At 55.4% G+C, this 19,763-nt stretch overlaps 1 protein-coding gene across 4 annotated transcripts in view; it reads left to right on the top strand.

The window, feature by feature from the left end:
- Positions 1–1,070: 1,070 nt before the first annotated feature.
- Positions 1,071–19,763, top strand: part of JUP (junction plakoglobin) — a 32,725-nt gene continuing 14,032 nt past the window's right edge. Inside the window, exons 1-4 of one of the 4 annotated variants that reach the window (XM_009190620.3) lie at positions 1,071–1,632; positions 15,780–15,995; positions 17,977–18,236; positions 18,443–18,681. In XM_009190620.3, coding sequence (XP_009188884.1) covers positions 15,788–15,995; positions 17,977–18,236; positions 18,443–18,681 — 707 coding nt within the window. In that variant the 5' untranslated portion in view covers positions 1,071–1,632; positions 15,780–15,787. Of the gene's footprint in view, positions 1,717–14,089; positions 14,934–15,779; positions 15,996–17,976; positions 18,237–18,442; positions 18,682–19,763 lie in introns of those variants that run through there. The other 3 variants (XM_003912985.5, XM_009190621.3, XM_009190622.4) reach the window with 3 other exon arrangements.

Genomic DNA, 19,763 nt, shown 5'->3' with positions numbered 1-19,763 from the left:
ACCACACCTGGCCGAGAAGTTCTTTCTGATCTCTACCCCAGGCTCTCCTATCGTGGAGGGATGTGCTACCCAGTTTCTTTTTTTCTTTTTCTTTTTGTTTGAGATGGAGTCTCACTCTGTCACGCTGAGGCCGGAGTGCAGTGACATGATCTCAGCTCACTGCAGCCTCCGCCTCCCGGGTTCAAGCAATTCTCCTGCCTCGGTCTCCCAAGCAGCTGGGATTATAGTTGCCCGCCACCACGCCGAGCTAATTTTTTGTATTTTTAGTAGATATGGAGTTTCACCATATTGGCCAGGCTGGTGTTGATCTCCCGACCTCAGGTGATCCACCCACCTTGGCCTGCCCCGTTTCTTTCATGCCTGGGTTTCTTTCAGATCTGCTGCTTGATGTTTCCAAGCCCATCAAAGCCTCCTGACACCAATACTGTATTTTTGTGCCAATTAATTGTTCTGTCTCTCCTCCCAGTGTTTGTGCCTTTTCTCTGCCCCTTCCCCTTTTGCCTTGACATTTTATGTCTATGCTCCTCTTCCGTGAAGGGAACAGCTGGTTTGATGGTCCTTCAAATGAGAAGAAGGAGGTTCTAGCTTGGGGTGTGCCACTTTGTAGTTTTGTGACTTATCTGAACCTCGGTTTCTTCATCTTTACAATGAGGGTCGTTTTCTCATCTTAACTATTTTTCAGAGCTGTCACAATAATTAAAACAAAAATACCATTAATTTAAATTCTAACCTTTAGCAGTTTCTGAGTGCTTTCACAAACCTGACTTCATTTAATCCCCACATACTCCAGTGAGGTAGATACGGCTAATGTATCCAGTTTACAGATGAGGAGAAACAGGGTGAAGTAACTTGTCTAAGATCATACTAAGTGGGAGAACACAAACCCTGGCCTTCTAATTCTAAATCCCAGGAGTACTCCATCTTTGGGGGGAAAAAATCCCAACCCAGCACAAAGCCTATGAAATGCTATACAAATATGTGATTACTACTTTGGGGCAAGGATGAATAAGCCCAAAGAAGCATCATGCTTGACGCTGAGTTGGCTGGCCGGTGAAGGCGTCTGTCCCTTCCCTTAGTATCCCCTGACTTACCTGTTGGACAGGTAGGGGGAAGGGGAGAGTAATGAGTCTCACCTGCTCAGAGCAAGGGTGGGGCAAGACACACCCCATCCCTTCCATTGGTTTTTTCCTTAGTCTTACTGACAGCCCCTTGTCCAATCAGGAGGAAGTAACTTTCTATCTGCCAATAGGTGCAGTGTTAGGATGAGACCTCAAGTTAGAGTCCATCCCTAGAGCCGACTGGCAGTCCCTGGGGCCAATGGCAAGCGGATAAACAGAGGCGGCCGTGGAAGAGGACTGGAGGTGAGGCTCCGCCCCTCGACGGGACAGTCAGGCGAGACAGCCAGTGAGCTCGCACCAGAGGGTGGGCGTCTCCCCCAGGGGCGGAGCTTCGAGGTGGCGAGGGGCGTGGCTTGGCTGTCAGGTCTCTTTGCCTTTTGTTCGGTTACTGAGTTGCTGCCTTGGCCAGAGTCCGGAGCAGCCGCCGCCCGACCACGCCGAGCTCAGTTCGCTGCCTGCGCCGGCTCCCACCCCGGCCCGACCCCGACCCGGCCCGGCCAGGCCCCATACTAAGGTGCGGGCGATCGGGAGCAGGTATCGCTGGGGAGAGAAGGGGTGGCGAGCGCCCGCGAGGCCGGTCCCTGCCGTCTCTGGGCAGGTGAGGGCGGGTGCCATGGAGCGCCACCCTGCACCGGCGGCAGGGGGCGCGCTGGGGTCCTGGGCGCGGCGACCTGGGGGTCGCGCGGTTTGGGCAGAGCGCGCCTGGGAGCTCCGCGAGCCAGAGATCTGAGCAGGGCGGGAGGGATCCGGACAGGTGCCTCCGGAGTCGTGCCTCCCCCGGGGCCCGCGCCCCTCGCCGGACGCCGCGTCCCTGACTCTCGCCGTGAGCTGGTGGGGGAGACTTTGCCCTGCTTTGACTGCGTCCCAGGGCTCACGCTGCAGTCAGGAATTTACCGTTTGGGAAACTTGCTGCCGCTGGTCTCTGGGGCCACTCTCACCCCACCCCACGCGTCATCCTCGCTTTCCCTCCCTCCCTACTCCCCCAGGCCTGGGTGGGGCCCTATTGTCTGCGCCCAGCTTGCCCAACTGTGGGGGCCGAGCACACATTTTCCTAGCGACGCTGGCCCCACCTGCCGAGCAGGTGAGCGCACGGAGTCCAGAGGCCCTGCCCTCCAACTCCCAGAGCCTCGTCCATACTACCTGCGGCGCCTCCCTCCACTCCGATGGGAGCCGGGCTCTGGCTTCTTCAGCGGAGGTGGAATGGAGTGACAGTGGTGGGTGCAGGGCTCGACCCAGTGTCCAGCTGGTGTGTCTGGCATCCGTGGCTCGCCCTGGGGTCTGGGGGGTGGGGTCTGTGCACGGATGAAGAATTCAGGGTCACCTGGCCCAGTTTCCAGGAGCTGTGGCTGCTAGAGTGTTGGTAGGGGAACAGGACCCGTCTTCTTCTCTAACCTCTTATTGTTGGAAAAATCACCCAAAACAAACTTTGCAGGAGGAAGTATTCACAGCAGCTTGATCTGGGGGTTTTCCTGTCTCCTTGCCCAAAACTTCCTTTAGGCTTAGGGGGTCCTTCTTGGTGCAAAGCCCCTTCCCCTAGCCGGCCCCTGGCTGAACCTGGGCGGGTGCCTGCGCTCCGACCCTGTCTTCCCTGCCCCCACCTTCATCCTCTTCGCTGGGCCCCAGGGGCCCGAGGTGGGGGCCGGGGTGGGGGGTGGAAAGTGCTGAGAGGGGAAGCAGCTTCTTCCTTCTCTTCCTGCCTCCGGGGACCACCACACCCCCTCAGACGAGGCCTGCGTAAGTGGCTCTCTCTCTCAAGCTCTGCCCCCTCCCCAGGAATGGGGGTGGGGCAGGGCTGGGCCAAACTGAGGAAGGTTGGGGGAGTGGTTGTTCTTGTCTTTTTTTTTTCTCTACCCCATCCCCCACATTACTTAGCTGGCTGGTAATTGAGGCAAAAGAGCATGAGGCTGTGGGACTTGCCTTCCATTTGATTTCTGAGTTATGAAGGTGCATGCTTTCTGGAGGCCTGCACAGACCTTTCCCACCCCCTTTCCTGAAAGAATTTGACAGGGAAAGTGAGACCGGAGGAAGGCTTTTTGGGGGAAGGTTTCTTCAGTGCTAGACTCCCTCAGGCAGAGCTGCATCGGGCCCCTGCCTTCCCTGCTCCCAATTTCCTGAGACCCCCCACTACCCTCCGGAATTGGGAATCTTGACCAGGCTTTCTACCCCGGTTTAAAAAACAATCTGAAGTGTGGTCTTTTTGCAGGATTTGGAGCCCAGCCTCCTTGGGGAACAGAGAGAGAATACCACAGTTGGGTTCTCTCTCAGTCCCGGGGGTGGGAGAAAGATTGCGGGGAGCGGGGATGGAGAGTGCTTGGAGGGGAAGAGTCTACCACTTCTTTCTTTGTTGTAGATGGGGGAGTGAGGCTGGGGGCCCAGACTCAGCCCCTTTATCCTGGGTGGGGATCACGCTCAGCCCGGGGCTAGGGGGAAGTCAGTGTGGGAACTCAGATCCTTTTCTGCTGGAGGAGGGGGCGGTGCACCTCTGGGGAGCAACAGGAGCACGGAGTTTGGGCAAAAATAACCTGCTTTCCCTCTTCTCCCTGCCAAGGTGGAGGAGGGGAAGGCATTGTAATTATGTTGGCTAAATGATTAGTTTAGCTAATCTGGTTTGTGGCTGTGATGAAAAGATAATACTGAGGAAGTACTACTAGGAGGTGCCTGGTGAAAACTGGCCACTGACTGGACTGGGGGACGCGGAGGAGGAGAAGGTAGGACCCAATTAGTCATTTCTTGCTAGATCAAGCCCCAGCTTGGGTGACTTGAGCCCTCCCACCCCCACTCCACCCCTCCCTTGCACCCTGGCTCCACTCCATTCCCTCTGGAACCTTTGGGCTCCCCGGGCTGAGGCTTTCAGAATGCAGTGTATAGGAACGAAAAAGGTCGGGCTAGGGCTGCCAACCTTCTTCCCTTCCTGGAGCCACCTTAGAATGAGATCGGTCAATTGACTAGTCTACAGAAGGACTGTTTATTTGGAGAGATGGGACAGTGGGGCAGTTCTGAGCACAGGGCTTTGGGCTTGAACTGAGCTGGGTTTGAGAACCAGCTCTGTCTCTCATTACATTGCCTGAGTCTCAGTGACTTCTTTGGCAAAATGGGAATACAACACCTATCTACCCGGTAAGTACTTGACAAATGGTAACTCAAGATCAAGGTCAGACTTTACAGAAACCAAGCACTTTCTTTTTTTTTTGTTTTTTTTTGAGGTGGAGTCTCGCTCTGTCACCTAGGCTCACTGCAGCCTCCGCCTCCCAGGTTCAAGCGATTCTCCTGCCTCAGCCTCCTGAGTAGCTGGGATTACAGGCGCGTGCCACCACGCCCGGCTAATTTTTGTATTTTTAGTAGAGATGGGGTTTCACCATGTTGCGCAGGCTGGTCTTGATCTACTGACCTTGTGATTCGCCTGCCTCGGCCTCCCAAAGTGCTGGGATTACAGGCGTAAGCCACCTCACCTGGCCCAAACCAAGCACTTTCATTAACTATTCTTACTTAATCCTTATGGCTGAACAGGCTGGATGGCTCAAACCTGTAATCCCAGCACATTAGGAGGCCCACAAGGGCGGATTGCTTGATTGAGCCCAGGAATTCCAGACCAGTCTGGGCAACATGGTGAAACCCTGTCTCTACAAAAAATAGAAAAATTAGCCGGGCATGGTGGTGCATGCCTATGGTCCCAGCTACTGGAAGGGTTGAAGTGGGAGGATTACCTGAGCCCAGGGAGGACAAGGCTGCAGTGAGCTGTGTCACTGTATTCCAGCCTGGGCAACAGAGTGAGTCCCTGACTCAAAAAAAAAAAAAAAAAAAAAACGGGTATCATTTTCCCCATTCTACAGATGAGGAAATTGAAACTCAAGGAATTTAAGTAATTTCCCCAAGGTTGTACAGCGAGACCCAAGCAGCACCAAGACTGGCGTTTTGGTCCTCTGATTCCAAGCCCAGAACCCATCCTGCTGTATTGCCCCATACAGCTCTGGAAACGATTTTTTTTTTGAGATGGAGTCTCGCTCTGCCACCCAGGCTGGAGTGCAGTGGCATGATCTCTGCTCACTGCAACCTCCACCTCCTGGGTTCAAGCGATCCTTCTCTTTCAGCCTCCCGAGTAGCTGGGATTACAGGTATGTACCACCACACCGGGCTAATTTTTGTATTTTTAGTGGAGATGGGGTTTCACCATGTTGGCCAGGATGGTCTCGAACTCCTGACCTCAGGAGATCCGCCCGCCTCAGCCTCCCAAAGCGCTGGGATTACAGGTGTGAGTGGAAAGGATTTTTCTGCACCCCCTTTCGAGAGCCTTTGCCTGATTGGGGGAGAGGATAATTCAGACGGGCCCATAAAGACATGCGTGAGTGGTGAATGCAGGGCAGGTTTGGTAGGTGAGGGTGATACCTGTCCTGGCCACCAGCCCTCTGAAATCTCCCCAGTGGCTTGATTTTTAGTTTCCGGTAGAGGAGGCTTCTCCCCAAGCCAGGGCTGCGTGGTGAGTGTTGGGGAAAGGTTGAGAGGGAAAGAGGAGGCAGGGGTCAAAGCTGTGCTGCCTCCTAGCTTGAGTTAGGTAGAACCATGGCTGTTTTGGGCTTGTTCATGTGTAGGAAGTGGGAGTTGCCTGCTTTGCTGGGGGCTGGGGCTATGCCAAGATAAAAGGTGCTGCCCTGTGGGGAGTGGCGAGAAACGAGAGTCCAGTTTAGGCCTGGGCTGATGTCCTGCTGGAGCGGACCAGGCAGTGCTGCCAGGCTGCTCTTGATGGGGAACTGGCTGTCCTCAGCTCTGAAGCCCAAGAGACCTGAGATAGGCAGCTGCTGAGAGGGCCTTTCTGGTGATGGAGGTGGGGGTCATGTGTGCTGCCTGTCAGCCAGAGCCTTGGCCCTCTAGAGAGGAGCTGGTGTCAGATTGTCCTCCAGACCTGCCTGGTTCTGGCGTCTCTGCCAGCTGGACATCGAACACCAGAATGGGCCTGGATTTGGGGTCTGGGAAATGGGTTCTCTTTATGTGATGGTGCAGTCGGAGTACTGAGCCTGTCACTACCACGGAGTACTGAGCCTGTCACTACCACGCTTCTGGATCCCCTGAGGGCAGGCGGGGACCCCAGGCAGGGGGATTATTGATTGTGGAGAAGGCTAATGGGACTTGAGACAGAGAAGAAAACAATGAACCCCATCCCACTGACTACAACAAAGAGGGGATGAGGTTGCAGTTTCCCATCTCCCCCGAGGACATGAGAGCTCCTGCATGCTGCACTTACTGAAGGGACTTGAAGGGACGCAGTCTAGACAGGAGGAAGGGCTTTCTGCCTGCTAAAGATGAGATCTTGAGTTGAGAAGTAAGAGAGAGAGGTGGAGGCTCAGCATTGACTCTTCTCTGATGAGGGCCATCCTGTCCGGCAGGGAGGCCAGGCAGGAATCGCTGCCCTTTGGGGAGACTCTTCATTTTGTATCTTTTGGGAGAAGAGCGAGCTGACAGTGAGAGGGAAAGCCATCTGTGAGCTGGCCCTGTGACCCCTGTGAAGAGGAAAAGCAGTGTGGCTGGGCAGGCCACCAGGGCTTGTGTTCCTGAAAGTGACACTGAGCGGCCTCTCCTGGGACATGGTTGAGTCTGGGGACATGGAATACCTCATTGTGAAGCAACTTCCTCTGCCAGGCCTGAAGGGAAAGCTCATGGACCACTCCCCTTTGCTCAGCCTCCTGGCATCTTGGCCTTTGGGGCCAGTAGGGCAGGAAGCTCAGCCTTCTTGCTTTCTTGCTTTCTTTTGTTCTTTCTTTCATTCTTTCGTTCATTCTTTTTTTTTGAGACGAGTCTCTCACTCTGTCACCCAACTGGAGTGTAGTGGCGCAATCTTGGCTCACTGCAACCTCCACCTCCCGGGTTCAGGTGATTCTCCTGTCTCAGCCTCCCGCGTAGCTGAGACTACAAGCGCCTGCCACTATGCCCAGCTAATTTTTGTATTTGTAGTAGAGACAGGGTTTCAACCATATTGGTCAGGCTGGTCTTGAACTCCTGACCTCAGGTGATCCACTCACCTCAGCCTCCCAAAGTGCTGGGATTACAGGCGTGAGTCACCGCTATTAGCACTCAGCTTTCTTTCCTCCTCTCTTCTCCTCTCCTCTTTTCTTTCCTTTTTTTTGGTTTGGTTTTTGAGATGGAGTCTTGTTCTGTCTCCCAGGCTGGAGTGCAGTGATGCAGTCTCAGCTCACTGCAACCTCTGCCTCCCAGGTTCAAACAATTCTACTGCCTCATCCTCCTGAGTAGCTGGGACTACAGGCACACACCACCATGCCCAGTTAAGTTTTGTATTTTTAGTAGAGACGGGGGTTTCACCATGTTGGCCAGGCTGGTCTTGAATTCCTGCTCAAGTGATCCACCCACCTCAGCCTCCCAAAGTGCTGGGATTACAGGCGTGAGCCACTGGGCCCGGCCTTCTTTCCTTTTTTTGAGGTAGGGACTCACTCTGTCCCTTAGGCTAGAGTGCAGTGACGTGATCACAGCTCACTGCATCCTTGAACTCTGGGCTCAAGCAATCCTCCTGCCCAGCCTCCCAAGTAGCTGGGTCCACAAGTGTGCACCACCATGCCCAGCTAATTTTTAAAGTTTTGTGTAGAGACAGGGTCTTGCTATGTTGCCCAGGCTGGTCTTGGACTCCTGAGCTCAAGCATTTGTTCCACCTCAGCCTCCCAAAGTGCTGGGATTATGGGCATGAGCCACCATGCCCAGCTGAAGCTCAGCTTTCTGTGTCTTTCTCTACTATGAAGACAGTGGCAGGGACCAGAGCAGAGTTGGGACAGGGGCTTGGCAATCAATAAGCTGCTTATTTAGGGGAGACTCCTCCTCTCCCTTGATTGAGAAAGTAACATCTGGCTGGGGCAGTGGCTTACCCCTGTAATCCCAACCACTCTGAAGGTTGAGGCAGGAGGATTGCTTGAGGCCAGGACTTTGAGACCAGCCTGCCAGCCTGTGCAATACAGCAAGACCCCATCTCTTAAAAAAAAAAAAAATTAGAGCATGGTGGTATGTGCCTGTGGTCCTAGCTACTTGGGAGGCTGAGGTGGAAGGATTGCTTGAGCCCAGCAGTTGAAGGCTGCAGTGAGCCATGGTTGTGCCACTGTACTCCAGCGTGGGCAACAGAGTGAGACCTTGTCTCAAAAAAGAAAAAGAAAATAAAAAAAGTAACATCTGATCATTGTAAAAAAAAATTGGGAAGTTTAGAAAAGTTTAAGAGAAAAGAAAAAAATTGCCCATAATCCAAAACGGCAACTTTCATTAAGTTTCATTAAGGTCTCTTCCTCTTTTCTTTTCTTTTTTTCTTTATTTTTTTTTGAGATGGAGTCTTGCTCTTGTTGCCCAGGCTGGAGTACAGTGGCACAATCTCAGCTCACTGCAACCTCTGCCTTCTGGTTTCAAGCAATTCTCTTGCCTCAGCCTCCTGAGTAGCTGGGATTAAAGGCACCTGCCACCACACCTGGCTAGTTTTTTGTATTTTTAGCAGAGACAGGGTTTCACCATGTTGGCCAGGCTGGGCTGGAACTCCAGGCCTTGTGACCCACCCGCCTTGGCCTCCCAAAGTGCTGGGATTATAGGCATGAGCTACCGCGCCCAGCCAAGTCTCTTCCTCTTTTCTTAGCATCCTTTTGTTCTTTAGCCTTGATCTTGATGAGCTCATCCTTTGTATATAGTAACTTTTTTTTTTTTTTTGAGATGGAGTCTCACTCTTGCCCAGGCTGGAGTGCAGATCTCGGCTCACTGCAACCTCCTCCTCCCAGGCTCAAGCGATCCTCCTACCTCAGCCTCCCAAGTAGCTGGGACTACAGGCACATGCCACCACGCCCGGCTAATTTCTGCATTTTTTTGTAGAGATGGAGTTTCGCTATGTTGCCCACACTGTTCTGGAACTCCTGGGCTCAAGGGATTCACCTGCCTTGACCTCCTAAAGTGCTGGGATTACAGGGATGAGCCACTGCACCCTTCCTACAGTAACAGATTTTAGCCAAACTTTTATTCCAATCCTGGTTTTCCAGCCTGTGTTGTACAATAAACAGATGGATCTTCCCAGGAGAGGGTTATATGTAGGGATCCTTGCAGAATCACACCCTGTAGAATCACACCCGAGGGAGTGGGCCTCAGTCAGCTGGGGTCCGACCTGCTGTTATTGAGGAGTGGGCTGCCCCTGGACCCCAGGCTGCCCAAGCCCCACTGGTGGTGGTTGGAGGCAGTGCAATGAAAGTACTTGTGTATTTTGCGTCACCAACACACGTCAACCTTTTGTTGTTGTTTCCTGGTGTGGGGTGAAGTGTTTTTCCATTCCCAGGAGTCTCGGTCTGGGGTCGTCTGCTGGTTTGGGAATCTGCCCACGGGGGTCACCAGCAGGGAATGGAGCTCCAGCTGGAGTCCTCTCCAGGGGAGCATAGAGGTCCCCGGGTCGAGCCACTTGGCCATGGCATTTCCCTCTCCTACAAATCCCCTTCATTTTCCCACCCGGGTTTGTTTACTTTGGGAAGGAGCCCAGAAGGAGGAAAATAAACAGCAGCTGGGTCGGCAGGCCTGAGCCTCCCCCAGGCCCCAACTCATCCTCAGGCCACAGCCCGGGCTGCCCTCCAGACTGGAAGTGAGGGTTTTCCTCCGGAAGCCGAAGACCAGCTTCTCTGACACAGCTCCTGCTTCAGTTCTGCCCTCTTGGAATGGACCAGCTTGCTGATGGAGACCACAGTGTCTGCCAGAGAACCTCTAGTCTGCAGGAGGTTCCCTCCTGGAGCTGCCAGCCAGAGGGGAGAGGCCTCCTTGGGCAGCCCCAGTCTGAGAGGGAGACAGGCCCTCAAGGGAAGCCATCATGCACTTTCTAGAGTCTGTTTGTGTCTGTGCTTGGAACTGCGGGCCAGACCTCAGCGGGAGCCAGGGACAGAGTGGGGAAGGTGGGGGCTGGAGACCCCGCTGAGCCCAGCTTCCCCCTGGGACTGCTATGTGGGGAATGCTCACGCCTGGCTGTGCAGCTGCCCCTGGCTGCAGGAAGCAGCATGGACCGGCCTTGGGGCAGCCAGTGTCACCACCTGGCCTGAGCGAAGCTCCACTTCCCTTCTCCTCAGCCATGTTTCCTTCACCTCCCCAGGGCCTGGGAGGCAGCTCCCTACCTAGTCCCCATCTCAGGGGTCAGAGAAAGCAGCCAGGGTCCCCCCAAGCAGACTGCCAGCCACCTTGCCCAGCAGGTCTCTGTGCCGGCCGTCACCTTTTTTTCTTTTTCTTTTTTTCTTTTTTTTTGAGACAAGTCTCACACTGTAACCCCGGCTGGAGTGCAATTGGCGCGATCTCGGCTCACTGCAACCTCCGCCTCCCAGGTTCAAGTGATTCACCTGCCTCAGCCTTCTGAGTAGCTGGGATTACAGGCGTCCACCATCACGCCTCACTAATTTTTTGTATTTTTAGTAGAGATGGGGTTTCACTATTTGGCCAGGATGGTCTCAAACTCCTGACCTTGTGATCCACCCGCCTCGGCCTCCCAATATGCTGGGACTACAGGCGTGAGCCACCACGCCCAGACCCCTCACCTTTCTTTTTTGAGATACGGTCTCGCTCTGTTGCCTAGGCTGGAGTGGAGTGATCTTGGCTCACTGCAGCCTCAGTTACCTGGGCTCAAGTGACGCTTCAGCTTCCAGAGTAGCTGGGACTGCAGGTGCGTGCCACCATGCCCGGCTAATTTATTTTTATTTTTTGTAGAGACAGGGTCTTACTATGTTGCCCAGGCTGGTCTTGAACTCCAGGGCTCAAACGACCCTCCCACCTCCGCCTTCCAAAGTGCTGGGATTATAGGCATGAACTACTGTTCCAGCTGGCTTCCGCCTCCTCTGCCATCTCTTTGTTCTTCTAGTATGTGAATGCATGCCTTTCCTGTGGACAGAGGGCTTCCAGAGTCACAGCTATGAAAGAAGTCACTTGATCATCTCCATTTTACAGATAAGAAAATGAGGCTTAAGGAAATCGAGCCCCTCTCCTCACTCAGAACCCTGTGCTCACCCTGTCGCTGTCTGAGCCTGGGGACCTGTGTCTGCAAAGCGTGCTGGCCTCTAGCCTAAGGAACCTCAGGGGCACCCAGCCCTGCCCTGCTCCGCCCTGCTCCTCTGTCCCCAGATGCAGTGTTTCTGAGCCTGCTTCCAGCATGGCCTCTAGGGTAACCCATTCCTGTCCTTATTTCCAGGTGTCTTGGCACTTTGGTACCCTGCAACCCAGCCTAGATGTGCCTGTTGCTGACTGTCCTTGGCAGGTGCTGGCTGGGGAAGGAGCCTGGTGTAACTCTGGTTGGGCTATTTTTAATGTCAGGGCTGGGCCACACTCTGCCAGGTCAGTCTTGGATTTAGGGTGCCTGGTGCCAGCCCTCTAGGTTGGCTGTGCAGAGGAGGAGGCAGGAATGAAGGGTAGGGGTGCACCCAGTCTAGCTGTATTACTTGCTCACACTTACCTGATGTGGGCCCCGTGGGGAAGGGTCCTCTGCACCCCCTCTCCAGGGCCCGTCTTCCTTCTTCCTGTCCTTGGGCTGTCCCTACAGTCTCTGATCTGGCTTCTTCCTCCCAGGCTGCTAACAATAGAGCAGGCTCTAAACAAAGGCCCCCCATTCAACTCAGAAACCCGCCCTGTCTCTGTCCCTGTCCGTCTCTGGCTGGGGTGAGTGGGCAGGGCCCACGTCTGTCTCTCTCGCTTCCACCCTGGCTCTGTCCAGGGGCATTGTGGAAGGTCTGACTCCATGTCCAGGGTGGAGAGGGACAAGACTGAACTGGGTGCGGCCCCCTCCACCCTGGGAACTGTAAAACCAGCACTTTGTTTCTTGTAGGAGAAGTTCCCTTGTTCTCCTGGGCAGTAGGTAAGGAGAAGGGTGGGGCTGGTTGACAGTCCTGCCTGAGGTCTGACTTCCAGCCTTCCTGTTGCAGGAATAGCTCCCTTGACTCCTTCCTCAGGAGGAGTTCCGGAGTGTGTCCTCTCCCAGAACTGGTTCCCAACTCTGACATTGCCCACCCCCAGCCTTCTGTCTGTCGTGGGAATCCTGGTTTTTTATTCCTAGAATCTTAGACATAACATTCCTTTGAGATCCAGGGACACAAGGACACCCAACAAGTTTGTAGCAGAGCTGGGACTAGAACCTGGGACTCTTTTTTTTTTTTTTTTTTTTTTTCTGAGACAGGGTCTTGCTCTGTTGTCACCCAGGCTTGGAGTGCAGTGGCGTGGTCTTGGCTCGCTGCAACCTCCACCTCCCTGGTTCAAACAATTCTCCTGCCCCAGCGTCCCAAGTAGCTGGGATTACAGGTGTGCACCACCATGCCCGGCTAATTTTTGTACTTTTTAGTAGAGATAGAATTTCACCATGTTGACCAGGATGGTCTTGAACTCCCGACCTCGTGATCTGCCCGCTTCAGCCTCCCAGAGTGCTGGGATTACAGGCGTGAGCCAATGCACCCAGCCTGAACCTGGTACTCTTGATTTGCAGCCGGGTGCTCTGCTTCCATCTGCAAGCACCTTGGTCCCCTCCTCCCCTTGGCAAGAGGGCTCAGCTCCACTCAGGCTCGTCTAGTGGACTGGATGCTGTTCCTACCATGAGGGCTGCCATTTTCTCAGTGTGCAGGCACAGCTTCTTCACCTAGAAATTGGGAATAAAGCCAGGTGCAGTGGCCCATGCCTATAATCCCAGCACTCTGGGAGGCCAAAGTGGGCAGATCATCTGAGGTCAGGAGTTCAAGACCAGCCTGGCCAATGTGGTGAAACCTGGTCTCTACTAAAAATACAAAAATTAGCCAGGCGTGGTGCACGCCTGTAGTCCCAGCTACTTGGGTGGTTGGGGCAGGAGAATCGCTGGAACCCGGGAGGTGGAGGTTGCAGCGAGCCAAGGTCGTGCCACTGCTCTCTAGCTTGGGCGACAGAGAGAGATTCTGTCTCAAAAAAGAAAAAAAGAAAGAAATTGGAAATAATAAAACATCTGCCAGGTTGCTTTGAGGGAAGAACAAGATTCATATAATAATAAAGGCCAATGGGAACCCTTGCCCCCCACCCCCATGGCATCCTGTGGCCTCTGTCTCTCCCTGGGTAGCTGTCCAGCCCTCAGCAGTCTCCTGACGGTCCACCTGGGCTGGTGGGGGTGGTGAGGGGCCTGCTGAGGAAGTTCCTCGGCTTGACTGTGGTGGTCCCTTTAGACGTGAGGCTGGCAAGGGGTGACCCTTATTTGGAGTGAGGCCCGCTTCCCTCTCCTTTAGCTGAGAAGCCCCAGGGTTAGGCACTGTCTATGGAGGAGGGTCCTCTGGCTGGGATGCAGTGTGTTTGTGGACCAGAGCTGCAGATGTCCAGCAGTGTCCAGATGTCGCTCAGCCTTGAGCCCAGCAGAGCGGCATTCAGCAGGTTATTGCCACCGTGTTTACTGGTACACTTACACCTTCCTTCCCTCCCGGGGGCAGCTTCTCTTCCAAGCTCTCTGCTGCTCTTTCTTGGGACTCCCCCTTGGGGCAGGGAAATGGTTGGGGAAGGTGGCACAGCACGAGGAGCTCAGGATTTTTTTTTTGAGGGCGGAGTCACAAGCTCTGTCGCCCAGGCTGGAGTGCAGTGGCGGATCTGCGGCTCACTGCAAGCTCTACTACTCCGGGTTCTCGCCATTCTCCTGCCTCAGCCTCCCGAGTAGCTGGGACTACAGCCCACCACCTGCAGCCTGGCTGGTTTTTGTATTTTGTAGTAGAGATGGGGTTTCACCGTGTTAGCCAGGATGGTCTGGATCTCCTGACCTCGTGATCTGCCCGTCTCGGCCTCCCAAAGTGCTGGGATTGGAGCTCAGGATTTTAGCAGGATTTTCCCATGTCTGCCTTCTCCGAGCGCTCTGACCCCCGCCACCCACCGCTGCCCCCCCATTTCCTGCCGGTGGCCATTCCCCTCTGCTGCTGGGGAAGGGGTGTGGGGAAGGGGTGCGTGTGGAAAGGGGGCTGGTTGGGGGGGCTCCTCCTGAAATAGCTATACTTTCAAATGCCTGGGAAGCAGCTGTGCACATCTGGTGGCCTGAGCCTGCTCTCTGGGGTCTGCCGTCTGGGGTTGCCGGACTGCTTCTGTTTAATCAGCCTGAAACTCTGAGTCACTAGGGATGGCGGGAGGAGAGGAAGGAGGCAGCTGGGAGCCAGCCTGGCCCCTGCCTCTGCCTGTTCCAGGTGTGCTCACGGCTGCCTGCCATAAAAGGCTGTGAGACCTGCAGGACCATTCGTCATCCTCCTGGAGGGTGGCATTGGGGCTGTCACAGGGAAGACTTATCCTTGGTGATCTTTGTTCCTGGGGTGGGGCCAGGTTGCCCCAGCCACTCCACCCTCCCCTGGTCCCCATCACAGTGAGACAACCTGGGTGCTGTCTGGCTTCATGGGTGGACCAGCCTGAGTTCTGCTTACTCACTGAGGCTGCGCTGGGATGTGCAAAGACCACAGACCTCGGTGCCCTCACACCTGTACTTGGTACCAGTCCCAGCTCTGCCATTTCTAACCTCAGTTCCTGCATCTGTATGCGGGGGAACAGCGCATGCGCTTTGAAACCCGCCCATGAGCATGACGGTGTCTGTGAGAGGTCTGGCTCATAGTAGGCCCTCATGGGATCACGGCATCCATTCTCCCCGCAGCCGCTGACCTCTGCAGGTCAGTTCCCAGGACAGTGGAGCCAAACATAGACCAAGCGGGAAGTTCACCTCCCTGGTACAAAGTACGGCCCTGCTACTCATTAACCTTCACGTGCACCTAAACCTCTGCAGAGAGAGAGAGGGGTTCCTGACGGCAGTGACCACCCACAGGCCTGCCCCACCTCAGATCCCTAGCCTGGGCTCGAGGAGACCAGGAGGTGAGGAAGCACTTCCGGAGGAGAGGCGGTGCTGATGGTAATGGCCGTGGCCTCTGAACACCGGCTATGCACCAGGTCCTCGCAACCACCTCTGAGGGAGGTCGTGTGACCCCGCTTTATAGATGAGGACGCTGAGGTTCTGCGGGGAGGTGAACTGCCCCAGTAGTGAGTAGCTGAGATTTGAACCGCTCTGTGGGACTCAGAGAGGCTTCTAGGTGCTGGGAGGGCTGGGAGAGAAGGGGCCTTGGGGCCTCGGCCTCAGGGCCACGAGTGATCCTGCCCAATCTGTAGGAAAGCCAGATCCTGGAGTCTCTGAGGGAGCCTGGGGCGTTCCAGAGAAACCTGTCAGACCGCTTCCCTGCCCCACCCAGTTTCCTGCCCAATGACTGGGGTGCCTCCTCCCTGCAGCCTTTCCCAGGGAGCCCCAGTGGTTGAGGGTGGGCCCAGGGGACCTCAGAAGCTGCTAGAGGTCCTGGGTGCCTTCTCTTGCCCCTGAGACAGTTGGGTCAGGGCAGCAAGGTGAGTGAACAGGGGCTTCTGGCGGCAGCTGGCCCTTTACTGCCCTGCCCCCTGGGGCTCATCCCCCTAAGAGGTCAGAGATGCAAGCCCAGGACACACACACAGCTGCACCCCTGGGGCTCACTGCTCCCAGGGTATCTCATGGGCAGCGCCTCCCTGGGCCTGTTACCCTTCTGGGCACCCACTCATCCCCAGCCTGCATCCTCATTGAAACCCCTGGGGCCATGGTGATTACATGGCAAGACAGGCAGGACTTGGGGATGGGCTGAAGCTGGGGGCTGGGCCAGGTGACTTCCTGCTTCCTGACTTCCTCCTTTGTGCCCCCAGTAGCCACAATGGAGGTGATGAACCTGATGGAGCAGCCTATCAAGGTGACTGAGTGGCAGCAGACGTACACCTACGACTCGGGTATCCATTCGGGCGCCAACACCTGCGTGCCCTCCGTCAGCAGCAAGGGCATCATGGAGGAGGATGAGGCCTGCGGGCGCCAGTACACGCTCAAGAAGACCACCACCTACACCCAGGGGGTGCCCCCCAGCCAAGGTCAGGACCCCTTGGAACTATTCCATGGGGTAGAAAACCTGCCTGGGTCCTGGAGAGAGGTCAGAGTGAAAGGAGGCGGATTCTAGGGGGTCCCTGGTCTGAGGGAGGAGGCACAGCTCATACTAACAGGGGGCCCACCCAGTCTGAAGGAGGAGGTGCAACTACTTCAGGGTGCTGCATCTGGGAGGGTCACAGAATCCTCTTCTGTGAAGAGGGAAGGTAGGGAGGGAAGGCATGGTCCCTGCCCTCAGGGTGCCTCCAGTCTGAAGGAAGAGGCACAGTCGTTGTCTTCTGTGAATGTAAGAATCTGATGAGGACGTTGGGTGCGGTGGCTTACGCCTGTAATCCCAGCACTTTGGGAGACTGAGGTGGGTGGATCACCTGAGGTCATGAGTTCGAGACCAGCCTGGCCAACATGATGAAACCCCGTCTCTACTAAAAATAAAAAATTAGCCGGGTGTGGTGGCGTGCACCTGTAGTCCCAGCTACTAGGGAGGCTGAGGCAGGAGAATTGTTTGAACCCAGGAGGCGGAGGTTGGAGTGAGCTGAGATTGTGCCACTATACTCCAGCCTGGGTGACAGAGTGAAACTGTGTCTCAAATAATGATAATAATAAAAAAATAAGAATCTGATGAGGAGGCATCACTATGGCTCTCAGGAAGCCCATGGATGGCAGGGAGGACACAGCCCTTTGGCTCTAGGAGCCTCACGTTTGATGGGAGAGCCAGGGACCTAGCCCCCAGAAACCCCCCAGGGATTCTCCTTTGGGTAGAGGAGGTGTAGATCTCAAGCCTGAGGGCCCCTCGTTGGGAGGGAGACCAGGCCTCTGCTGCTGACATGCAGATAGGCCGAGGCTGTGGGACGAGTGACTGACTCACCTCTGGGGCTTAGTCCTGGCTGGCGGTGCCCCGCCAGCCCAAGCCTCCCCTGCCCCTCTAGGGGAGAGGAGTAGCCAGGCCCTAGAACTGTTGACCACAGGTGCCTCCAGGGCCCTGAACATGCCATGAGGTGGGCTGTGGGCTCTGAGAGTAGTGAGGGTGGACTGCGGCTGGTGGGGCTCTGCGGAGTCAGCCCCTGCACGCCAGTCTCCTCCCTGACAGCTGGTAGGGGGAGTATGGGGCCTCTTGGCTGGGCAGGGCCAGGCACTGTGTTGGTAGCAAAAAGTACAGCATCCAGGTGGGAAAGCCATGCAGCTGTCTCCTCCTTCCCAACTAATTAGAGGGTGGAACCTCTGCGTCCCTCTCCCTGGGGGCATCAGGACAGTTGCCAGGGTGTGGCTGCTTGGGCATCTACCTGTGGGACTCCCAGACCCACCCAGGGGGAGGAAGGAAGTTAGAGAGGAACCTGACGTCTCAGCTGAGGACCCAGCTCCTGGCTCCCTGAACCCACAGCCCTGACTTTCCCTCTGATCTGCTGTGAGATGTGATGTTGGTGGCTCTCTGGGCCTCTGTTTGCCTGCCTGCATAGTGGGAGGATTGCCGCTGTTGGGGATGATGAGGGTGTAATTAGACTCCTGAGATTTCAGGGTTGAAAGGAGACCTGATGGGTAAGGGAGGAGAATGGAGTAGGGGTTTGGGCCCCTGAGTCAGGCTGCCTTATAACCCCTCTGTGCCCAGTTTTCCCATCTGTAAAGAGGAGCCAATGATAGTACTTACCTTGCAGGTTCATTGTCAGATTATATGAGAAAATAGCAGGGCACTGAATTCACTGCCAGGCACATAATAAGTGTGCAAAAAAAAAAAAAAAAATTCCCATGATGGACATAACATGTGGGGCCCATTTTACAGATGAGGTTACTGAGGTGATGGTGACTTCCCCAAGGTCCCTGGGGAGAGGTAGAACGGCCAGTCATGTGCTGGGGCTTTGGGCAGGGTGAAAGGTAGCCCAGAGGGCCGAGGTGGGGCTGTGTGCAGCCTGCCCTGCTCCCCAGTGTCTGCCCAGCCCACTGCCCGCACTCAGTCCCTGTCCCCATGGCCCCCAGGTGACCTGGAGTACCAGATGTCCACAACAGCCAGAGCCAAACGGGTGCGGGAGGCCATGTGCCCTGGCGTGTCAGGCGAGGACAGCTCGCTGCTGCTGGCCACCCAGGTGGAGGGGCAGGCCACCAACCTGCAGCGACTGGCCGAGCCATCCCAGCTGCTCAAGTCGGCCATCGTGCATCTCATCAACTACCAGGACGACGCCGAGCTGGCCACTCGAGCCCTGCCCGAGCTCACCAAGCTGCTCAACGACGAGGACCCGGTCTGTGAGGGTCCCGGCTAGGGTGGGGGCTGAGCAGGGAGGGGAGAGAGCAGATGTCCTCAGGGGAGGGACATTGTAGGGGAGGAGGAAGGTTATGACCCGGACTCCCCTGTATGTGACGAGTCTGGGGCCCTCCTCAGCTCTGTGGAAGGGTGTCCCGGCCCCTCCTTAGTGCTCACGTCCCGATACCTGCCTTTGCCCTCCAGGTGGTGGTGACTAAGGCGGCCATGATTGTGAACCAGCTATCAAAGAAGGAGGCGTCGCGGCGGGCCCTGATGGGCTCACCCCAGCTGGTGGCTGCTGTCGTGCGCACCATGCAGAATACCAGTGACCTGGACACGGCCCGCTGTACCACCAGCATCCTGCACAACCTCTCCCACCACCGGGAGGGGCTGCTCGCCATCTTCAAGTCGGGCGGCATCCCTGCTCTGGTCCGCATGCTCAGGTACCCACCCCTGCTCAGTGCAGGAGTCCAGGACCCCGTCTCACTTGGGCCTCTCCCCTCCCTTCCCTGGGCTTCCATAAATACCCAGCGAGCAACTATCATGTGCCAGGCAGAGGCACACCCCATCCTGGTGCTCAGTGGCTCACAGCCCAGCAGGGAACACAGGCATGTAAACAGCAGGTTAATGATCAGGATATGACACAGGCTGTGGCAGAAGAGCATTGAGATTGCTCAGAGGTGGAATCGCTTAATGGCAGGGGATTAACAGATGAGTGGAGTTTGGCTAGTGTGGAAGAACGGAAGAGTGTCCCAGGCAGAGGGAACAGCAAATGCAAAGTTCCTTACAAACTTTCTGTTTCTGGGCCCCCTACAAAACGTTGATTGGTCTCATTTCTCGTTTTTTTTGAGATGAGGTCTTGCTGTCGCCCAAGCTGTACTGCAGTGGCATGATCTCAGCTCACTGCAGCCTCCACCTCCTAGGTTTGAATATTCCTTCTGCCTCAGTCTCCTGAGTAGCTGGGATTACAAGTGTCTGCCACCATGCCCAGCTAATTTTTTTTTTTTTTTTTTTTTTTTTTTTGAGACAGAGTTTTCCTCTTGTTGCCCAGGCTGGAGTGCAATGGCGCAGTCTCAGCTCACTGCAACCTCCGCCTCCTGGGTTCAAGCGATTCTCCTGCCTTAGCCTCCCAAGTAGCAGGGATTACAGGTGCCCACCACCACGCCTGCCTAATTTTTGTATTTTTAGTAAAGATGGGGTTTCACCATGTTGGCCAGGCTAGTCTTGAACTCCTGACCTCAGGTGATCTGCCTGCCTTGGCCTCCCAAAGTGCTGGGATTACAGGCATCTGCCACCATGTTGAGCTCAATTTTGTATTTTTAGTAGAGACGGAGTTTCGCCACGTTGGCCAGGCTGGTCTCGAACTCCTAACCTCAGGTGATCCCCCGCCTCGGCCTCCCAAAGTGCTGAGATTACAGACGTGAGCCACCGCGCCTGGCCTCATTTCTCATCCCTATACCAGGCTGGGAGCTCCATGAAGGGGAGACACTGATTTCATTCCCCTCTGAACGCCTTGGAAGGCCTC

This window comes from Papio anubis, chromosome 17, assembly GCF_008728515.1.
Source record: "Papio anubis isolate 15944 chromosome 17, Panubis1.0, whole genome shotgun sequence".
NCBI classification, from domain to species: Eukaryota; Metazoa; Chordata; class Mammalia; order Primates; family Cercopithecidae; genus Papio; species Papio anubis.
This window is presented reverse-complemented; position numbering and strand designations above follow the sequence as displayed.